The 24,406-nt window shown below is 46.0% G+C and overlaps 2 protein-coding genes across 2 annotated transcripts in view; both read left to right on the forward strand.

The window, feature by feature from the left end:
- Window positions 1-1,174: 1,174 nt before the first annotated feature.
- nphp4 (nephronophthisis 4) overlaps window positions 1,175-24,406 on the forward strand; it is a 332,049-nt gene continuing 308,817 nt past the window's right edge. Inside the window, 2 exon segments of the mRNA XM_083769763.1 lie at window positions 1,175-1,423; window positions 3,112-3,252. Coding sequence (XP_083625889.1) covers window positions 1,193-1,423; window positions 3,112-3,252 — 372 coding nt within the window. The 5' untranslated portion in view covers window positions 1,175-1,192.
- Window positions 10,681-11,238, forward strand: LOC310861275 (ADP-ribosylation factor 6-like; the record flags this gene model as incomplete). Its single annotated transcript, XM_083768673.1, has 1 exon — window positions 10,681-11,238. The coding sequence occupies one exon, from the start codon at window positions 10,681-10,683 to the stop codon at window positions 11,236-11,238; it is 558 nt and encodes a 185-aa protein (XP_083624799.1).

Here is a 24,406-nt window from a genome sequence, read left to right on the forward strand (position 1 = left end):
CATCTAAAGGATAGATTGGGAGTTTCTTTATTCAAATCAATTCAAAGGATCTTTGTTGGCGAAATACATTTACATTGCCAATGTGAAACTCAAAGTCAAAACTAAGAAATGTTTGAGCAGTTAAAGGAGGGAACGTAAATGAAACTGAGCTGTACACTGTCACATAATTGCAAACTAGCTTACAAAACTACAAAAGTGTCTTTCTGTTAGAAATATTTATAAGTAGGCTACAAAGTAGATTCACATAAAGCTTTTGAAACTAAAAGAAGCACATTTTTAAAACTATGCAGTCACTTTTTGAGACAAATCTGTAGCAAACATGAAAGGTATACAGAACGGTTTTGTAAATGTATGTATCCTCTGATAAAGCTACACCAATATTATATTCAAGGAATTAACATTTAACATAATGGAACAATTAGACATGAATTGTATACCGCTAACCCCCCTCCTTATTTTTGCTCGTTTATGTCAGTGGTGGAAAGTAACTAAGTACATTTACAATTAGCCTACAATTTCGAGTTATTTCTAATTTACTTGAGTATTTCCAATTTCCAGTATTTCCAATTTCCAGTACTTTTATTCAAGTGCATTTTGAATTTCGTTATTTTACTTGTAACATAGTATTTCTATATTGCAGTATTGATACTTTTATCAACTCTGAGTACTTTTTTTTTACCACTGGTTAATTATGTGCATGTGTTGGCAGACTCAAATGTCAAATATGTACACATTTACAACCAAAGTTTACATTCTGTCTAATCAATCAAAGTCGAGATAAAGTGTCGCGAGATGGCGACACATTTCCAGGGATGATCTGTTTTCCATATAGCCCCCGATGAAGAACTGCATAGCAACGTGGACTTTACCATAGAAACGGATGCATCCGTTGGGACGTACCAATTGAGAGGGTCCGGGGGTTGATATTGAGCAGCATTTTTATGTATTTTTATTTTATTTCTATTTTATTTTAATTCAAATCAATTCAACAATATTTAATGTTCTACGTTTATTTCTCGCTAACCTTCTCGCTCGACTATACCAAACGAAAGCATTGCTCTATTTAGCTGAATCCCCCCATTTGTGACGTTAGGGGCGTCTAGCTTCAATATGGCGGCTCCTAGTTTGAAAAACAGTTTCTAATACCCACCGTGTTTGAATGATTGAACAGCGTTCGTTCGGTAGCTACAATATGCCACGTTCACATTCATTAAACCGGGAAGAAGAGGCAGAACCGGAGGAGGAGGACATGTCCTCGACGTCGCAGGACTGGGCCGGGCTGTTTGATAGAACCAGGACGGTACCGCCACACTGTCAGACCGTTCACCTGGTCCATGACAGTCACCTCATTACCCGCTCCGAAGGCTTCCAGCTCTCCCTGAGCCGTGTGGTTGCAGCTCACTTGCAACAACAGGTCCCAGCTGTGAGTTCAGTAACTTCAGTTCACAACACGGACACTCTTTATTTACACAGCTGCTTTAGTGGCCACATTATGCATGATTCGTGTCTTGATGTTAGGCATTATTCTTGTCTTGCTGTTAAGACTCAGTTCGGTAGCTTAGTTGATACACGACACCATACTTACATGGGAGAGATTAAGGGAGGGATAATGAATATGAGAGATGGAGAAACTGGTCGTTGTTTTAGGGCCATATGGTGTGTAGACAGTAGACTAGTGTAGAACAGTGATTCTCAACCCTTTTCATTACAAGAAGCCCCAGTTTGATACATGTTATTGGAGGACCATTAGCTTGCACGCATTAGAGCTATGGACCAGACCAGACCAGAGCTAGAGCTAGCTAAAAACAGGGCTGGCAACTGTTCAAAACATGAGAGTGAGATTTGGTGGCATGGCATGTGTTGCGTCACCATAGGGGCACACACACACACACACACACACACACACACACACACACACACACACACACACACACACACACACACACACACACACACACACACACACACACACACACACACACACACACACACACACACACACACACACACACACACACACACACACACACACACACACACACACACACACACACACACACACACACACACACTACAGTTATAATTCATTTTCATACTTAGTACTAGTAAGAACTACTAATCTTTAAAATAAATTGTATAGTTAGTTTAAACTTTCTTTAACTCCCCAAAATGTAAAGCATGTCATTTTTTTTTAAGGCAAAACAGATTTTACATACACAACTAGGCTACTGTATGTTTATCATCACAAAGAATATTTGACAAGCAACACAGAAACATAATTCTATTAAAGCAAAGCAGGACTGTAAATCTTCTATACACCCTGCCCTGGCTGGTTCAGATTCCCCACTTCACCCTGTGTGTGTCATTTAGAAACAGCTTCTCTCTTATACAATGTTTACTGTTTGACAGCGGAGCACGTGCAGTTCAGACAAATACACCAAACATGAAGTGGATCACAACACAAATTTGCAGCCGCTGGTGTACTTCCTTTCCTGCCATGTGTAATTGCGCACAGCAATGACAGCATCCCTCAACAAACATCAAGACACACCTAGCATTGTTTTCAACTTAGGCTAGTTAACGGTAGGGCAGCCTGCCTACTTCAGTTCAGAAGGAAACAACCATTTCATTCACTTCACTCACGTGTCCCTAAAATACCGGCATAATTTGATGTCTAGTCAATGCACAAGATTGAGACGGAATAGCTTGGGATGTTTTGACAGTGTGAGAAATAGAAGGCGTGAGAGTTGGCATCTCTATAAACATGTTTTATGGGACCCCAATCTACACTATAAAATCCTCCGTCAGTGTAAACCAAAAGGACATTTGATTGTGTTTGTTAAGAGGTTAATTTATTATTGGACCTGACTTGTGGTGTAGATTAGAATATGGTTGCTAGGGTGTAATAGTGGTTGCTAGCGTTGGGTGTAGAAATAAGTTACCGGTACTACTAAAACTGGTGGTTTCTAGAATATAGGTTTCTTTGCTAGGATCTTGTTAAAATAGAAGTTTGCTAGGGTGTACGCTTGGTTTCATTTGCATGCACACATCGTAAATTGATGTTACTGTATGATGACTGGATAATGACTGTTTTCCTTTTTAAACACACAGGATAATTCAGAAGAGCAACAGGATTGCACCTACCAGTTGCGAGTGTCACTGTTTGACTGGACTCACCAGCACTTCTTCGGGAGGACATGGAAGAGCTCCCCCCAGAGTATGAATAGTGGTCAGAAGATACAGTTCAATGAGGTACAGTTATGAATGTCGTCCCTACTAATCTACTAATCAAATGATTCCCGAGCGCGGCGCACGCTGCAGCTCACCGCTCCTTGGCTGCAAGAGATGGGTCAAATGCGGAGAACAAATTTCACTGCGGTAACGTGTGACAAATCATAATGACTTTGACTCCCATCGATATAAGCTGAAAAACACACATCCATGGCACACAGTACTACGCAGTGATATGTATGTATGTCATATTTTGATCTGCTCTGACATGCCTATTACCAGGTTTAAAGCCCCGATCTGTAAGTTGTATGTACTACCCCCATGCAGCATTTGAATGCTGCAGCAGGTCCCAAACATCTACCGGCCGCTCTTCCAAGACAGTACTTGCTGTCAACCAGTCTGTGTCATACACAAATTAAGTTACACAACACCAGGCCAGCGTGTAGATTTCTCAATGAGAGAGTAATGAGATGCTGCATCTCAAGGGGCTATCCTTTCAATTAATTCTGATAGACCAATGCCATCCACTGCAGATGTGCTAGTTGTATTGTATTAACTATACAGATTTGGTCATAATTATTTGTTTTGATTACAAATAAGTTAAAGATTGCAGATTTAAGCATGTAGGTACTAGATACCTTTTATTGATTCTGCGAGGGAGATTTAGTTGTCATGGCAGCACGGCTTCATCTATCTAGGACTAGTTTAAAGACAATGCCAATGTTTTGTACTCGTTTCCATGGTTTGATTTTGAAGTATAATGTTCCATTCAACAATCCTGAGAAGCTATTGTTCTAAATGTGCACACCTTTGATACTCCAATTACATCTAAAGTCAGTGTCACCGCCCGGTTCAAGTACAGCACGGCCCACAATATGGAGTGTGGACTGGTAGCAGGAGAGGTACTGGTTCAACTACTGGGCACTGCCGAGGTGCCCTTGAGAAGGAGACCAATTCTTTTAGTTTAAACTGCTCCTGGGTGCTACTATGTGGAGCCGGAGCCCATCGTTCCACAATCTCACTGCGTCTTGTATGTACATGTCTGAGTTTCAGGCCTATGTGTGCAAAAGAAGTAAAGAACAGAGTCAAAACAGAATTTTCCTACAGGAAATAAAAAAAGGTTAAATTACATATGTACAGTATTATTAAATAAATAATTGCATAATTACATTTAATTGATAAAAGCAATGTGTTGTAGAGGCTGGGGAAGTGAAGAAATATGAAACCAGCCACCCCTACCAAGTACCTGGGTACTAGTGTCCAGTATAATCATGGTCTTTTGCTTTGTGTGAGAGCAGACAAAACTGCAGTGACTGTTCCTCTGTTGGACAAGGACACTGACAGTAGTTATTGAGAGTTGCAGTTGTTTATTGTTGAACTTCTCAGCCTTTGTCTGTAGCCATACGCCAGGCTCTCACTGTTGTTTTTGTATTTTGTTCTTTTGACTTTTTGTACGTTTGAACTATCTTAACCCATTCTGGGCGGAAACTCCTTTTGGTGTTTTAACTATGCATTATGTTATACTTTAGCTATTGAAAACTTGTGGCCGTGGGGGGTACTGCTCCCTGGGTTTTCTTTTCTCATTTTTAATTCACTAATAAATTCATTATTAATATATAATTTGTTAAATTGGAAAAAGGGAAGACATGCAGCAGAGGAATGGATTTTCTTTTCAGTATGGTTGAACTCTGAATATATTTTATTTAGCATGCGGCAACACAGTGGCCAATTTCCTTTTTACATATTGATAATGCTACAGTATATAGTGGCATTGTATAGAGCTTTTTGACGTGAACATGACACTTTATTAGCGGTTGTCCTTGTGTGTAATTGTAATAACCTCAACCTGCCAATGTTTCATGCTGTGGTACATTGTGGCTATGTGGAAAACAATGATGGCAAGAAACTGCTGGCAGTCGTACACAGTAGAGACTTTGCGTGTGTTCATAGCTGGCTATTTCACATCAACACCCAAGACCTACGCTAACAAGCCTGCTATTCATGTACAGTTATTTAGTCTCATCTCTCATGTGTCAATTATTCGGAGTGGGACTCATGCTAATGAAACGTTTTTGCCACTTTAATGTCGTGCAGACTCTGATCTTGAGTACAACTTAGAAGAGGTCAAGAGTCGTGCCCTTCTGATAACTACAGTAGATAACTAATCTTGTTAGAAGCAGGAGTTTCTGCTACTAGCTCTGATTAAGCGCTGATCCAAAATGCAGCAGCTCGCTTGGTCTTCAACCAGCCAAAATTCTCACATGTCTCCCCCCTGCTCCGCTCCCTCCACTGGCTCCCGGTCGCTGCCCGCACAGAATACAAAACTCTGATGCTGGCATTCAAAGCAACCAAAGGTATGGCTCCCCCATATCTTACAAGTATGATTGAACCCTACAAACCCTCCCGCGCACTCAGATCAGCCAACGCAGGGAAGCTGGAAGTACCCTCACTAAAAACGCCGGGACAACGCTCCACACGTCCCAAACTCTTCTCCCTTCTGGCTCCAAAACTGTGGAATGCACTTCCCATTGCAGTCAGAACTGCAGCATCACTCCCAATCTTCCGCCGTAGCCTGAAAACCCACCTTTTCAGACTCCATCATGGCCCATAGCACTTAGCCTAACCCCTTAGATAGCATTTATGTTGGCTTAGATAGCATTTTATACAGACTTATAGCATGTTATGTAGACAGCACTATAATTGTATTGTATTTAGTCATAGCACGCCATAGTACATATGTATAGCATAGTAGTAAATATGTATAGTTTATATGTATAGTGTATGTATAGTTTCATTATATAGATATTCCACTGTTACTTTCTTAGCTTACGCATGTTTCATGATAAATACTTTTATGTGATGTATTCCCATGCTTTTGTTCTTGCTTAAATGTAAGTCGCTCTGGATTAAGAGCGTCTGCTAAATGCCTAAATTGTAAATTGTAAATTGTATTAATCCAGTCCACTCACCCTCAATGTAAGACATCAGCGTGCAGCCGTGCACAGACAGACAGACAGACAGACAGACAGACCGACAGACAGACAGACAGACAGACAGACACGTATTTAGAATCAATCCACTGACATCTCCATTTCACGTTAGAGCAATATTTAGTGGAGAATTTAATCTTCAGTGGTGTGTTTAGAAACTTTCATTTCACTTCTAACATCCTGTTTGTTCATGCTGTTAAATGCTCTGCTGAGCGGGTCTTCAGGGAGCCAACTGTAGGCCTATACATTGTCTCTTTTTAATATAGGTCTAGTTGACGGCATGGCAGAAACTGTGTTAATATACAGTAAATTTACACTCCAGTTCTCATTGCATGGCTGTTGCGTTGTGTGGGTGTGTGTTTCATCACGGCACCTTGTGCCATTTGTTAAAATTAAAAAGGAAATTGCTAGACCACTGTATTCATACAGTTACATTTATTGTATTGAATATTATTATTACATAATTCAAAAACTGGGCAGATTAATGTGATGTGTTGCCTCGTCCTGTGAAGCTGTGAAGTGGATTGCATTGGTTCCTGCAAGCTCGTGTGTGTGTGTGTGTCCGTGTGTCCTTTCCTTCCTTTCATGTTATTTCACATTATTTTGAAGGTAGCTTTTTAGTCTCTGATCAAGATAAAAACGAACGGCCTTTGATGTAAAGATGTATGATGCACACTTTGAGAGAGGTGGTGCTTTGATGATGAAATGTCCAATTACTTCTTGAAAATCACAAAGGGAACTTTATAACGTGTTATTATGTGAAACACAAAAGACAGAAGGTTTTGACTTCTGCGTTGGCATTATGCCGTTGATTTTGGTCCAACTCCTCTGTACGGAGTGCACTTGCTGGGGTGTGCACTTGCTGGGACATTGAGTTATAATAGCTGGGAGGTTTGAGTTTCATTGTCGTCTCATCAACAAAGGATGGATTTTGATGGGTGTCGTCTTCACCGTACAATCCAATATCTTTATCCCGACATGCTTATTAGCCTTTATTTTATACAGGTTAGGTCGACTGAGCATGCATGTTTTAACCTCTTAAACCCCAGGAGGGTCCAGGGAGAAAATCTGCAACATCTGAGTTGGACCCGGAGACCAATTGGGCCTCCATTGACCCGCTAAGCGCTGTTCAGAGGTTTACAGCCACGGTTATGAGGTTTCCTCCCGACAGCAGAGATATGTGATGATGAAAACCGCCAAAAGGCAGAAACTAGAGAAATAAGACTCCAGCCAGCGATGTTATCTGGATGCAGAATCAGAGGCCCCATTACAGATCCAATCCTAATTGTACAGAGTGATGTTATCTCAAAAAACGGAAGATAGGAGCAATCCCATTTAGCCAGTTCAGAGGCAAAACCTAAACCCCCTAAAGTTCTTTCCTTTTACATTACCATTTTGTCTTGTAACGGCTGTGATCAAACCCTGCACTCTGCCTTTAATGTCTAATTCAGCGCTGTACTGAGAATAGAATGTGTTTCCGACCAATGACTCGAAGACACAATTAATTTAGATTCACATGCTTCGTTAAAGATGACATGGGGGGGGGGGGGCATACCAGTTGCGTAACTTGTGAGAGATCTGTATCATTCATCAATAGTACTTTAGTTAAAAAGAGGCCACACAAGGACAGATATCTGTAATGCTTCATCATCATATATATATAGCAACAGTGAGTTCTTGTATATGGGGGCCACAACCTGACCTGGCCTGGTGCAGACCTGTGCCCTGAGGGGCACTTTTTCTAGTTTATACCATAGACTGTAAAAAATATGGACAAAGCGTTCCCCGGGTCTAACATGGACGTAAAATGAAGCCTGTAATTCTATGGTAATTCCTGATGTAAATCGCCATATTTCTAGATCTGTTTTGGCCCAGCTGGCCATTGGCTGGCTCCGTTTTGGCCCAGCTGGCCATTGGCTGGCCCAGACACGAGGCGGGACTTCCCCCCTTCTTCTCCGTTGGTTTTTATTTTGACTCGAGTGGGAGGGGAATCCCGATCATAGACTGTAACGGTAGCCACGCCCCTCAGAACATACGCGACTTTATGGTCATTTTGTTAATTAATGGGACCATAATTTTCCAAAAAGAATATTATGACATTAGAAATGAGACTTTAAACTAGTGACTGGAAGCAGAAAGTATTCATGACCATGTTTATTAAGGTAATACAGTCTAGGTGAAGTTGGGCCCAAATACATGGACTTCTATGGGGCTATGGGTTTTTCTGGGTCCAATGACAGCGCCACAACAGGCCATTATATGAATCGCGATTTCCTTATAGGCTTCACAAAATATCTGTCTGACTGCCCCCCTGGTTTATACTTAAATGAGCTTCTTTTGTTTCCCCACCCTGATCCTGAGACAATCCCTCTGGGTGTTCAAACTGTCCCAGTCCCACCTTGACCATCTTGTTTACACTTCATTCTCTATTGGAAATATATTTTTAAACTGAGCTTGAGCAGCTGGTTTTTAAGGTCAATAGAAAAATGCAAAAAATCGAAACGCTGGTTGTTGGGTGATGGGAAGTTTAAACTAACGAAGTCGTACGTTACATCACATCATTACTTTTCTCTGCCAAGTAAAGCATTATTATATATTGTGTGTTGCTTTCACACACAAAGGAAGGGGAGGCAAAATGGAATAGAGAAGAATGTCACAATAATGTCATTTCTTAACTATCTACTATGCTTTGTTTCATTCAAACAAATGAAAATGTATCCATTCCAATCTGTATGATATAGTATGTTAATAGTAATACAATATAAGTCATACAATTGCGGTGATTGTATATTTTTCTCTATGTTCTTCTATTGAGACATTTAGATGGTGTCAAAGGTCATGTCTCACGTAGACACAGGATGTGACTCACATGAGGTCAAAGGTCATGTCTCACCTAGACAGGATCTGACATGAGGTCAAAGGTCATGTCTCACCTAGACAGGATCTGACATGAGGTCAAAGGTCATGTCTCACCTAGACACAGGATCTGACATGAGGTCAAAGGTCATGTCTCACCTAGACAGGATCTGACATGAGGTCAAAGGTCATGTCTCACCTAGACACAGGATCTGACATGAGGTCAAAGGTCATGTCTCACCTAGACACAGGATCTGACATGAGGTCAAAGGTCATGTCTCACCTAGACACAGGATCTGACATGAGGTCAAAGGTCATGTCTCACCTAGACACAGGATCTGACATGAGGTCAACGGTCATGTCTCACCTAGACACAGGATCTGACATGAGGTCAAAGGTCATGTCTCACCTAGACACAGGATCTGACATGAGGTCAAAGGTCATGTCTCACCTAGACACAGGATCTGACATGAGGTCAAAGGTCATGTCTCACCTAGACACAGGATCTGACATGAGGTCAAAGGTCATGTCTCACCTAGACACAGGATCTGACATGAGGTCAAAGGTCATGTCTCACCTAGACACAGGATCTGACATGAAGTTTGACGTGATGGTCCAGATTCAATTTATCCCCTGAGCAAGCAGGCAGATGTATTTTCTTGGGGTCTAGTAGGACTATAGTATAGTAAATAATAAAAAAGAAATCGCTATAAAATGTTGTAAGAAAAATACATACTTAGCCCCATGCTCGAATGCCCCCGCCCCCCTGTCAAAAATAGCTAAAATCCCTAAACCGAAAGAAAGCAGCAAATGAAAAAAAAATAACACTTATCTTTTACTTTCTCTAATAACAACCTAAAACATGAACCTTGGTTGAAAAAAACTAAATTTGTCCTTTAATGAGGCCCTCAGGGATACTGATAATACCGTATTATTGATTTCAGCTGTTACAATTCCAAATATGCTTTAATTACTTCAGTCTAGTAGCTTAGTATTATGTATGTGTAGTATTAATTTTGTTTTTATTTTACTTCCTTTTTGACGTCCATTGTATTCATAAAGTTAACATAACTATAATTAAAGGCATTTGAAATAAATTTTAAATGTAACTTTTCTGTATTTCAATTCAAAAATTAAGAAAGAATCAATACTGCAATATAGAACTACTCCGTTAAAGTACTCATTATGCAGAATGTGCCATTTCAAGTTTTCAAATGTACAAACATCTTTTGAAAATAGCCGATCTACAAGCTCACAATGCGTGAGCAAATGTCCGAAATGTATATAGGGCTGAAGTGGTTACTGTATGTATGTTTTGTCATAATAATCCAAATCTAATGTTATTCAACTATAGCGTAAAAGTACAATATTTGCCTCTGAGATGTAGTGGAGTAGAAGTAAAAGACTGGAAATTGGAAAATGGCAATCTGGTTACGCATCGTAACATCACATCTCCATATATGGTCACACGCATTGTGACATCAGATCTGGTTACGCATCGTGACATCTGGTCTCGCACATAACTTTTAAACAGTAACGTTCAAGTGAAGAAAATTATTAGTTTTTCTCTCATTGAACAGACCATTTATGTACAGAGTTCAACATGGGGAAAATGCTCTCGAAAATATTTGGCAACAACAAGGAGGTGAGAATATTTGGCAACAAGGAGATGAGAATATTGATGCTTGGACTTGATGCTGCTGGCAAGACAGCAATTCTGTACAAACTGAAACTCCAACAGTCGGTCACTAATTTTCCCACAGTTGGTTTCAACGTCGAGACCGTCGCCTACAAACGTGTCAAGTTCACCGTCTGGGACGTAGGCGGCCAAGATGAGATCCGTCCTCTGTGGCGACACTACTACACCGACATTCAAGGGTTAATTTTCGTCGTGGATTGTGCTGACAGGGATCGCATCGATGAGGCAAGGCAGGGACTTCACCGCACGATTAATGACCGAGAAATGAGGGATGCCATCATCTTGATTTTCGCAAATAAGCAAGACCTTCCAGATGCCATGAAGCCACATGAAATCCAAGAGAACCTCGGATTGACCCGCATCAGAGATAGGAATTGGTATGTTCAGCCTTGCTGTGCAGCTACAGGCGATGGACTATATGAGGGGTTAACATTGCTAACCTCAAATTATTACAAATCTTAACCCAATTAGACCTGAGGATGATTCTACAAAATGTCTTCTAAATCCTGACAATTTACTGAAAAACCTATGTTTCTATGTCAGTCATTCTCAAACATTTTCATGTCAATGACCACCAAAAATATATGTAATTGGCCGCCGACCCCTCATCTGAAAATATGTTGTTCCAGTAGACCCCACCCCCCCAGAAGCAAAGATTTGAGTTAAAAACGTTCGCTCTGAAAGAATATATATTCAAAGATTTGCGCCACATTTTCAAGATTTTTCAAAAATAGCTAAAGTATAACATAATGCTTAAAACAGTGGTTCCCAAAGAGTTCCAGGGGTCCCCAACGAGTGTACAAATGGACCCTAACGGGTGCATTTGGTTTCATTTGTACACTCGGAGTTAAATTAACATTGATTTTACAATATAAATTAGGGGTCCCAGAGATAGAAATGCCATTCCGTAGACTAATGCAGGTCAAACTCCTTGAAATTAAACAGACAATCACTGGCTTAAAACACCAAAAGGGGTTCCCGCCCAGAATTAATGATTGAGTGATGACTGTTTAGGTCAAAACTACAATAAAGTTGCAAGTAACGAAAAGAAAAGAAAAAGTCAGTCTGACAAGATCAAAACCTCTATAGAGCGTCGCAGTCCCTCCCCCTTTCAGAACGACGAGTGGCCCAGGAAATGAAATGCAATGCATTTCTCCCATAGGATTTTCTTTAAGTATTTATTTAAAGACGGTTACGCCGCGGACAAAGCCAACTCGGATCGTGACAAATCATGACAATGAACACAATATTTTGGGCCGATCAAATCATTAGAAAGAAGAAAATAAAGGCAGGAGACAACACTATTTGTTTTGTTTTTCTTCTTATAAATTATTTGATCGGCCCAAAACATTGTGTTCATTGTCATGATTTGCCCCGATCCGAGTTGGCTTTGTCCGCGGCGTAACCGTCTTTAAATAAATACTTAAAAAAAATCCTATGGGAGAAATGCGTTGCATTTCATTTCCTGGGCCACTCGTCGTTCTGAAAGGGGGAGGGACTGCGACGCTCTATACTCAACTACTCAAGACACACTATATAAGTATATATGGCCATGGACCCTGGCAAGGGATCGCCATATGTGGGCATTTCCAGCTCATGCCCTAATACAATTTGGTTGCCGCGACGCAAGTCACACTTGTAAAAGAACCAAGTTGGTACAACACATTGATCTCCATTTGTGGAGCTGACTATCATCACCTGGATCTTATATGAAGATCACAACACTGACCTCATCAAACCTTGGATAGCTATACATGGTTTGACGTAGATCTGCATATCTGAGCTGGCCAGCAACTCTACATCGTTTCTGCACGACCTCACCCTTTAGGGCTAGTTGTTAATGCTGCGTGTTCATGTTCATATACATATACTTTTTAACAGTCATGGTGAGCAGTTTCCTACGCGCACACACACACACACACACACACACACACACACACACACACACACACACACACACACACACACACTCCTTTATTCTGCACAATGCTGTTTTGATTGATTTTGAGCAAGGTTTTTGCAGGCAGCATAATAGCCACAGTTTGACCCACCATATTAGCCAGAGCCCATGTAAAAACACATTCTGCATTCCAATAAGCACCCCAGTCCTATTAGCCATCCAGGCTAATAATAATATAAAGCACATGATATCTTATCAGGGTGATGAAGTGGGCCTGCCCCGCAAGAGCCACAAACGCTCCTTATATTCTATTGGATTTATTTGGTCCAATGCTCTCGCATTCATGTTGGTGTTTATGAGTGGCAAATTGCTGTTTGATATCCAAATAATGTCAGAGGGGGGATTCTATCCTGAGAAACATGGGAGTGCGTTGGAAACACCCACCTCCCCTCCCTTACCCTACCACCACCCCCTTCCCGTCAACCATGATGGATTGGTTTTAATATCGGGTGAAAAGAGAGAGATGTGCAAAAAACAAAGTGATTAAAGAGAGGAAGAGAGAGAGAGCTCCGACTAAATTTGTTTTTGCCTCTTTCTCTTTCCCTCTCTCTCTCACACACACTCTTCCTCTCACACACAATCTATCTCTCTCCCTCCCTCCCTCTCTCTCTCTCCCCCTCCCACTCCTTCATCCTCTCCCTCTCCTGTCTGTACTCTGTATTTCGCTGTCTGCTCAGACACGGGCTAAGATGTTGTCATGGCTGTGTGCGAAGAGAGGACAATGTGTGTTGCTTTGTGCACCGTATGCTGCAGGAGTTGTTTTGAGTTGTCAAGCCAAACTTATATAATATAGCGTAGAAGAGCTTCACTTGGAAACACAGCTTCACTCATGTAAAAAAAAAAAAAAGAATCTCCAGACAGTTAGAGCACTGTTTAGTGATGAAAATTCACACGCAAATAAGCTGTTTTTCTTTACTGCTCGGTGGTGTCAAGTGTACTCACTCAGTTGCCTATCGCAGGTCTTTCATGTTGGATCTTTGCAAGGCCAAGACCATAGAACAACAAAACCGTTACAGGTGAAGGCACACTCTACTTGGGGAGTCAAGTTGATAGTCTCTGTAGCTGATGGGTGCAGATTCTTGAAGATCAATGTATAAAGTTTTTTAGTTTTTTTATTTCATGAAATCACAAGCAGCAGCAGTCCACCTAGAGACGTTTCGGCACGCACGCACGCACGCACGCACGCACTCACGCACTCACTCACTCACTCACTCACTCACTCACTCACTCACTCACTCACTCACTCACTCACTCACTCACTCACTCACTCTCTCTCTCTCTCTGACCCTATAGTGTCATACCAAGCCTTGGTATCACTGTGTAAGCAACAGTCAGCTCTTGAGATTATTCCATGGTGCCTTGAAGACAATGAAAGTGGGAGAGTTGTTGTTAGTTCATCTTGTAAGGGGTACAACTTCTGTCCCTAATCACAGGCCCACTCCTTTCCTCTCATTCCTGTCATTTCCTCCTGGTCCCCCAGGGCCAGTACTCACTACTTGGGTGTGTTTAAACAATTCTCCAGATAATTTCCAACGCCTACTCTTTCCGGCTTCATTCCAGGTTAAAGCAGCAGTGCCAGCTTTGTTCAGCAGAGGGCACTGTTGCGCCACTGGTAGATAATTCTGACTGCGAGACTGCGGAGGAGGCAGAGAGCAATGTGCATCTCTCCATATTATCTCTCACTCTGATCTCTCCATTTTAACCAGCAGCATTCGCATGGAGCCGCTGGCTTCATCTCATATGTACAGTGCTGTAGTGCTGTACAGTGGCACTTCGGCCTGACTTCATAAAAGGGGCTGAATCTTTGTGCCTTTGTTTAACCTCTTTTTTTTCTAGGTCATTGAATGTTGGTGTGATGTCAAACACACACACACTCACACACAGTCACACTCACACATTTTGAACATCAGTCGTAAACTTTTTCAGATCTGTATTTGAACTGTGAAGAACTTTGTTGTGGGTTTCACTGCAGGAAACAATCCTATCTGCTCCATACTTGAGCTCCGACTAGTGAAGCAGACATCAGTGCTATCCAGTTGAAGCGCATTCGTGTAGCATCTGGCCTGCGTCGTTGGTCTCTGCACAGCCGAGCGTTGTCAATGATGCCCGATGACTGAAAAACCTCACCTCCTCCTGACAAATCACCCCAATGAAAGATGATTATGTGTGATCTTGCACTGGTTTGTTATGACAGCCCAACGGTAAAATCCTTTAACGCTAAGGATTTGCCTTTGTATGGTTAGAAAAATCCTTCTTTCTTGGCATGAGTGGCACCTTCATGCCTATACACCTGTGACGTGTGATTTAGAAGCCGTCTTTCTGAAATAGTTGGTTTGTTCTTATAAGTATTGAGATTATAAAGATCGCTTTGGGCTTTTTGACTGCTAGGGACATTACCAGACATTTCCCATGATCGCGTTGGTTTGACTCATATGGATATAAAGAATCTACTGACTGAGAGAAAACGCTAATGTTACTGCTGTCCAAATATTCCACATTTTCGAGTCTGTTCATTTACAGTTGTGACGACACAAAGACGATATCGCTGAGACAGTTTATTATGTCAAATAGTTCGAGAGTTTAATGGATATTATTTAATTACTGAATTCATTTTACCCATTCTTGACATTATTCCGGTAGTGTCTCAACCCTAGCGGTCGCTTTATCGCTTTATCGTATTACTGGTGTGTGTGTATATAAAATACAATAAAGGAACTTTTGGTTCAACACTAGAGGTTCGTTCGAGCCTCACATCTACCTTACCGGAATGGACCCGTGAATATTGTACCCGGAGCCGACTGGACCCGAGCTATTATTAGAAATCTGAGGTCCGGACGCCGAGCACTACCCTACCCGTATAGAACCGTGACGTACCGGGCCCAGACACTGGCAGATGGCTTCTTGGTTAGAGTGGGTGACAATATTATCACACGAAAAGATGAAATTACCTACCTAGGTTTTCGAGACGTTGGAATATTTTTTGGTTCGACAACAAGCCATGGGACTATATTCAGGGGAATTTCATGAATCAAAGGCGCAAATACTTCAGCGTATGCTCCCAAAGGTAATTAAACAATCCTGGCAGCCTCGGTATATGTCGTACATTAATATTAAGCCCTCAAAGTGTTTTAAAGGTTATTGTTTCCATTCAGAATCCCAACTGATGATGTGATTTCAGGCACAGCATTAGAGACAACCAATTATATGAAGATAATTAGGTGCTTAAACCCTATATAATTCACTGAGTGGGATCCCCCCTGATCTCTATCCCACTCCTTACACCAACTCTCTCCAGTCCACAAGCTCACAAAAGCTAGGAAAGTTTGCGACTTTCCCTTGAATGAGGACACGAGAGTTCATGTGGTTATATCTTCTGTGACAAAGAATTCTCTCGGAGTGCCCTCACTCCCTCGACCTTGTTCTGTCCACCGTCAAATCCCACGTGTCCCCCCCCTTCCCCCCCCCGCTGTCAATGTACTGACCCTGTGAAAAAGCACTGCGTTAACCCATTGTGACCTGTATCTGTGGTTCTCAAACTATTTCATGTAAAGGACCCCCGAAATGATATGTATTTGGCCACCGACCCCCATCTGAAATGATGTTGTTCTTGTGCTTGTGGACTGGAGAGACAGCTTGTGGATCTGCTACTTTTCAACGGCTAGACTTTGAAATAATGGTCAAAGTGGTTAAAAGCTATAAAGGTGACACTGATGCGTCCTCGGGTCTAAATGGCTTATAGCCACATGATGGATGGGACGCGAGGCCATGGTGGTAAGGAGCGGGGCCTTCAGCCATATGCCGGGGCCGTTTAATTCCTGCTCCCTGTTGGCATGCCACACTCACAGATATACATGTCAATTATACATGGGGGACAGTGTGAGGGCACACACACACACACACACACACACACACAGGCCTGAGATGGCTGGCTGCATGGCTGGCTGCTGGGGAAACACACACACACACACACACACACACACACACACACACACACACAGGCCTGAGATGCATGGCTGGCTGCTGGGGACACACACAGGCCTGATATGCCTGGCTGCATGGCTGGCTGCTGGGGACACACACAGGCCTGAGATGCCTGTCTGCATGGCTGGCTGCTGGGGACACACACAGGCCTGAGATGCCTGTCTGCATGGCTGGCTGCTGGGGACACACACAGGCCTGAGATGCCTGGCTGCATGGCTGGCTGCTGGGGACACACACAGGCCTGAGATGCCTGGCTGCATGGCTGGCTGCTGGGGACACACACAGGCCTGAGATGCCTGGCTGCATGGCTGCATGGCTGGCTGCTGGGGAAACTGATCAATATTTCAGTTCCCGGGGGAACAAACATCGAGTGGAACAGCTGCTCCTTAACAGCTTTACACACTGGAGTGTCGTGCCACGTAATCCAGCACCACTGTGTGTGTGTGTGTGTGTGTGTGTGTGTGTACATGCGTGTGCTCGTGGGAGTTTTAAAGCCATAACAGTCAGAGCTGCTGAGGGAGACTTTAGCGTACACTTGATTCATTTCCCCCACCATCTCTGTCTGTAACTCTTCCTGTCTTTCTATTCACACACACACACACACACACGCACACGCACACGCACGCACACGGTGCAAGCTTGTCCTTGTAGTTCTGATATCAGCTCTCCCTGGAGTCTGGCTGGACTATAGGTGTGGGGATGAATGGACAGAAATAGATGGAGAGATGGATAGATATTGGATAGACTTTCCTTCCTTTTGACTCTGGCTTTAGACACGTCAATCCTACCTCAACCTTTCTCGAATCTGAAGGTCGACATTACCTCACCAATCCTGGCCATTCTATGCACATGCGGGCCTCTAGTTAGTGTGTGGACCTTCGCGCGGTGGATTCACATTGTGTCAGCCGATGAAACTTGGGTGACACTATATGAGACCTTTTCCCAAACTCCGTAGTTGGAGCTTGTTATCTGCCGGTTACCCTGTGCTGAACCGGGTGCTCGGGTTGATGTGAGTGTGCGGTATGGGTGAGCGATCGGCAGCGCAGGTGCTAATGGTATGGGAGGTGCTGTCAAGATTAGCGGTCGATCATGTTTGACGGGAAGCCTGGGGAAGTCTGAAGGAAGTGAGGGGTTTTTCCACTGTAATTCCAGCTCACCTCCGTCACAGTCGTTCTCTGGAGTTTCTGAGGTTCTCATTCATCCGGTTTTGTCACCTCTCCACTACCTCAGGTTTCACCTTTGACTTTTTATGTCATTGTTTCCGCATTTGTTTTCTTTTCTTCTTCAGAGAGACAGGTTATAGCCCTGGGTAAACCAGAAGACGTATGGAATTGAAATGGTGTTTAATTTCTACTCCTTTGGTGCTATATCAAGGACGAGGTGTACCTTGTTTCTGTGTGTCTGTGTGTGTTGTTGCATGCCTGTTGAGTCATGGCAATGTGCTCATTATCGCCCTCCAAAAGTGAAAGTTGGCATTTATTGTTTATAAGTTGGAATATGTATTCTTTCAGAGCAAACGTTTTTAACTCAAATCCTTGCTTCTGGGGAGTCCCTGGAAAAACTTATTTTCAGATGGCGTCGGCGGCCAATTGCATACATTTTTGGGGTCCTTGACATGAAAAAGGTTGAGCACCACTGACATAGAAACATGGGTTTTTCAGAAAACGGTCAGGATTTAGAAGACATTTGTAGAATCGTCTTCAGGTCTAAATTATTTAATTAGCATATGTGGGTCACTTTGGCAGTGGCTCCCCATGCGACTTCTACTACTCATATTTGGCTTTAGAACTGATGTTTGTGTAATGTTTTCCTCTCTATTTCCTGTTCGATGGCCAACACTGAATGTCCAGCAGTGTCATTATTTCTCTGGTGTGTGTGCACACAGGCAACAATAACATGAGAAATTGCATCTGAGCCGGTTTTGCATCTTTTATTTTCAAATTGTTGGTTTTAGTAACTTAAGTTCTATTTAAAGCCGAGCACCGACGGCCTCAACCAAGGGCAGTCTCCAGAGGAAGCGCGCCCGCTTTTCTTTCTTTAATGCAGATGCGTCTGTGCTCTTAGTAGCAGGGCCTGTTCAAATCAATACTCAAACAGACACGTATATGCCAAATCCAGGCTGACCCGTCCTCCTACTCTAGCCAGTACACGCCGTGACATTATCGGGCCGAGAGGGAAGGACGAGCACAGCGGTGACATCTATCCTCTATCCCTTTCATTTCTTCTCTGCTTTTCTTACCACGCTCCGATTTGTCTATTGCAGGCTGCTGACAGTCACTGAATTTCACATCCAGGAGAGGATTTTTATCGCACTAGTCTGATAGCCACCCGTTATATGCCTGTCAGTTTCCACTCCCACTCCTTTTCTCTCTCTCTCTCTCAAACGTGCAGATGTACAGTATTAGGCTTTTTCTTATTTTAATGTGTTTGTATTGGTAGGAATGGTATTGAAGGCAGACATATTTATTCCCTGGAAACTGAGGTTCAGTAGTGTAGGCTCACGGAATACTTAAACCCATATTTTTTGGCTATTCTAAAATGCATACTACATGTGTCTTTGTGTACACATTGTTGTGAGCTTGTAGATCGGCTACTTTCAAATAATATTGATGAATGTTGAGAAATGTTCTTGGATCAATTTTATTGGTCTTACTCCTTGACATGCACATATTTGAGAGCCACTGTTCTAGACACATTGCCCCTTCGGGCCATGCCCTAAACAGAAAGCACACACAAGCTCAGCAACAATTGCATGGCCTAAAACAGACGTTGTTCAAAATGTGAGTCGCACAACTTCCCAATGAGATGCCAGAGCATTGCATTGGCGGTGCAGATATATGTGAGGCACGCCAATAGGGACAGCCAGTCATTTCTTATAGTGACAGTGAGAGAGACGGGAAAGGTGAGAGAGAGCCTCAATCGAATTTGAACCTGTGCCAGGCTGCAGGAAGGACTATACTGTCTATAACCTTATTTAGGTGTACGCGGTATGTTCTTTTACCAGGTTAGCCTTAGCCACCAGGGTGCCCCTTACTATACTTTAGTATACTTTCACATTATCAGGTGAAAGTGACTTGGTCGATGAGATGTCTCTCTCTCTCTCTCTCTCTCTCTCTCTCTCTCTCTCTCTCTCTCTCTCTCTCTCTCTCTGTCTCTCTGTCTCTCTGAAAATCGGCTGTGGCACATAGGCCTTTCAACCATCGACGAAGATGGAATTCAGGACTCGACATGTATTAATGATGTGCAATTTGAATTCAGTGTGATAAGTATCAATATTTTATAGACCGTGTTGACTTAATGCTGAACTGTAGCTTTCTGCATTATTTATCACATTTGGTCATATTGCATTTTTGTCTGAGCTTTGTTGGAAGACTTTTTTTCCCTCCCTCCCAGCATTGTATTCTTAACATTTACTTCTATTTGAAGGTTTAGTATTATTATTATTATTATTATTATACTTATGGTTTGGGGATCTAATTCTGTCCATTAACAACGGACTTGGTTGGAGTCTTATAAAAAATAAATGACCAGCTACGGTCTCTCAGGGAGGAGGTTCTGGACGTTTACGACAGCCTTAGGATCCGGTTGGACTGCAAGAACCGTCCACTGCAGAAGGACTTTGAGCTGTTGACCTCGTGTCATTGTTTCAGGAGTACAAACTGGATGACTGAAAGACTATACCCGTCTCACTCTCCATCCAGGGTTAGTGATGGTTGAACTAACGGAATGACATGTTATCTTCAGGTGCCGTGTAGCAGGGCTTTAAGCAACTAGTCGACTAGTAAATCCACTGGCGACCTTGTTGGTACTAGTTGACTAGTTGATATGTTTAACCCCCCATTTTGTAGGCCTCAGGACTAAACTATTATTAAAAATCACACCCGTGTGAACTGGGAGGTCGGGTCATACCAAAGACGGTAAAAATGGGACCCAATGCCTCCCTGCTTGGCACTCAGCATCAATGGGTTGAATTGGGGGGTCAAATCAACTAATCAAATGATTCCCGAGCGCGGCACGGCTGCAGCTCACTGCTCACCGCTCCAAGAGATGGGTCAAATGCGGAGAGCAAATTTCACTGCGGTAATGTGTGTGACAAGTCGTATGCCTTTGACTTTGATTTTCATGAAGAAATCAAAGAAAAATCTAAGAAATTACAGAAATTACAAAACAAATGTTTAACGCGCCACGAAGCGGCGCGTTGTGAGCTTGTAGATTGGCTATTTCCATTAGTTTGGGGTCCCCTGGTTAATTTATCTTTTGGGTCACAGGGCTAAAAAGTGCCAACAACGTCTAGTCAATGTGTAGCTCAACGGTTCTGGAAGCTCTCCATGCAGAATAAAAGCCACGTCTCACGTTGCCGCTCCCTTTGTCACGACTCCCCCTCCTCCTCCTCCAGACTCTCTCTAGCACCACGACCCCCCCCCCCCCCCTCCTCCAGACTCTCTCTAGCACCACGACCCCCCCCCCCTCCTCCAGACTCTCTCTAGCACCACGACCCCCCCCCCCTCCTCCAGACTCTCTCTAGCACATATATGTCAAACTCAAGGCCCGGGGGCCAAATCAGGCCCGTGAATGAATTATCTTTGGCCCGCGGGATGATATTTAATTAGTATTAGAACTGGCCCTCTGGTATATTGCACGGACCACCGGCACCATAATACTACAAGTCCTGCTTTGTGAGGATCATAGAACAGGAAACTGAGCTTAATAATAATGCATTTTCAGTTTTAAATGCATTTACTTTTTTGCTATTTGCCTGGGACGTCCTCCTGACCGCGGTGCCCGTGTGTTGAAACACAGTCCGGCCCTTGACTTCTACAAATTTCTTTATTTTGGCCCACCGTGTATTTGAGTTTGACATCCCTGCTCTAGCACCACGACCCCCCCCCCCTCCTCCAGACTCTCTCTAGCACCACGACCCCCCCCCCCCCCTCCTCCAGACTCTCTCTAGCACCACGACCCCCCCCCCCCCTCCTCCAGACTCTCTCTAGCACCACGACCCCCCCCCCCCTCCTCCAGACTCTCTCTAGCACCACGACCCCCCCCCCCCCCTCCTCCAGACTCTCTCTAGCACCACGACCCCCCCCCCCCCCTCCTCCAGACTCTCTCTAGCACCACGACCCCCCCTCCTCCAGACTCTCTCTAGCACCACGACCCCCCCCCCCTCCTCCAGCCTCTCTCTAGCACCACGACCCCCCCCCCCTCCTCCAGACTCTCTCTAGCACCACGACCCCCCCCTCCTCCTCCAGACTCTCTCTAGCACCACGACCCCCCCCCCTCCTCCTCCAGACTCTCTCTAGCACCACGACCCCCCCCCCCCCTCCTCCAGCCTCTCTCTAGCACCACGACCCCCCCCCCCCTCCTCCAGCCTCTCTCTAGCACCACGACCCCCCCCCCCCTCCTCCAGGCTCTCTCTAGCACCACGACCCCCCCCCCCCCCTCCTCCAGGCTCTCTCTAGCACCACGACCCCCCCCCCCTCCTCCAGGCTCTCTCTAGCACCACGACCCCCCCCCCCCCTCCTCCAGACTCTCTCTAGCACCACGACCCCCCCCCCCCCTCCTCCAGGCTCTCTCTAGCACCACGACCCCCCCTCCTCCAGACTCTCTCTACCACCACGACCCCCCCCCCCCCTCCTCCAGGCTCTCTCTAGCACCACGACCCCCCCTCCTCCAGACTCTCTCTAGCACCACGACCCCCCCCCCCTCCTCCAGACTCTCTCTACCACCACGACCCCCCCCCCCCTCCTCCAGGCTCTCTCTAGCACCACGACCCCCCCCCCCCCTCCTCCAGACTCTCTCTAGCACCACGACCCCCCCCCCCCCCCTCCTCCAGACTCTCTCTAGCACCACGACCCCCCCCCCCCCCCCCTCCTCCAGACTCTCTCTAGCACCACGACCCCCCCCCCCCCCCTCCTCCAGACTCTCTCTAGCACCACGACCCCCCCCCCCCCCCCTCCTCCAGACTCTCTCTAGCACCACGACACCCCCCCCCCCCCCTCCTCCAGACTCTCTCTAGCACCACGACCCCCCCCCCCTCCTCCAGACTCTCTCTAGCACCACGACCCCCCCCCCCCCCTCCAGACTCTCTCTAGCACCACGACCCCCCCCCCCTCCTCCAGACTCTCTCTAGCACCACGACCCCCCCCCCCCCTCCTCCAGGCTCTCTCTAGCACCACGACCCCCCCCCCCTCCTCCAGGCTCTCTCTAGCACCACGACCCCCCCCCCCTCCTCCAGACTCTCTCTAGCACCACGACCCCCCCCCCCCTCCTCCAGGCTCTCTCTACCACCACGACCCCCCCTCCCTCCTCCAGGCTCTCTCTAGCACCACGACCCCCCCCCCCCTCCTCCAGACTCTCTCTAGCACCACGACCCCCCCCCCCCCCTCCTCCAGGCTCTCTCTAGCACCACGACCCCCCCCCCCCCCCTCCAGACTCTCTCTAGCACCACGACCCCCCCCCCCTCCTCCAGGCTCTCTCTAGCACCACGACCCCCCCCCCCCCCTCCTCCAGACTCTCTCTAGCACCACGACCCCCCCCCCCCCCCTCCTCCAGGCTCTCTCTAGCACCACGACCCCCCCCCCCCCCTCCTCCAGACTCTCTCTAGCACCACGACCCCCCCTCCTCCAGACTCTCTCTAGCACCACGACCCCCCCCCCCTCCTCCAGCCTCTCTCTAGCACCACGACCCCCCCCCCCTCCTCCAGACTCTCTCTAGCACCACGACCCCCCCCTCCTCCTCCAGACTCTCTCTAGCACCACGACCCCCCCCCCCCCCTCCTCCAGACTCTCTCTAGCACCACGACCCCCCCCCCCTCCTCCAGACTCTCTCTACCACCACGACCCCCCCCCCCCTCCTCCAGGCTCTCTCTAGCACCACGACCCCCCCCCCCCCCTCCTCCAGACTCTCTCTAGCACCACGACCCCCCCTCCTCCAGGCTCTCTCTAGCACCACGACCCCCCCCCCCCTCCTCCAGACTCTCTCTAGCACCACGACCCCCCCCCCCCCCCCTCCTCCAGACTCTCTCTAGCACCACGACCCCCCCCCCCCCCCCTCCTCCAGACTCTCTCTAGCACCACGACCCCCCCCCCCTCCTCCAGACTCTCTCTAGCACCACGACCCCCCCCCCCCTCCTCCAGGCTCTCTCTAGCACCACGACCCCCCCCCCCTCCTCCAGACTCTCTCTAGCACCACGACCCCCCCCCCCTCCTCCAGGCTCTCTCTAGCACCACGACCCCCCCCCCCCTCCTCCAGGCTCTCTCTAGCACCACGACCCCCCCCCCCCTCCTCCAGACTCTCTCTACCACCACGACCCCCCCTCCCTCCTCCAGGCTCTCTCTAGCACCACGACCCCCCCCTCCCTCCTCCAGACTCTCTCTAGCACCACGACCCCCCCCCCCCCTCCTCCAGGCTCTCTCTAGCACCACGACCCCCCCCCCCCCCCTCCAGACTCTCTCTAGCACCACGACCCCCCCCCCCCTCCTCCAGACTCTCTCTAGCACCACGACCCCCCCCCCCCCCCCTCCTCCAGACTCTCTCTAGCACCACGACCCCCCCCCCCCCCCTCCTCCAGGCTCTCTCTAGCACCACGACCCCCCCCCCCCCCCTCCAGACTCTCTCTAGCACCACGACCCCCCCCCCCTCCTCCAGGCTCTCTCTAGCACCACGACCCCCCCCCCCCCCTCCTCCAGA

Source organism: Protomyctophum parallelum (assembly GCF_964188405.1).
Source record: "Protomyctophum parallelum genome assembly, chromosome: 7".
NCBI classification, from domain to species: Eukaryota; Metazoa; Chordata; class Actinopteri; order Myctophiformes; family Myctophidae; genus Protomyctophum; species Protomyctophum parallelum.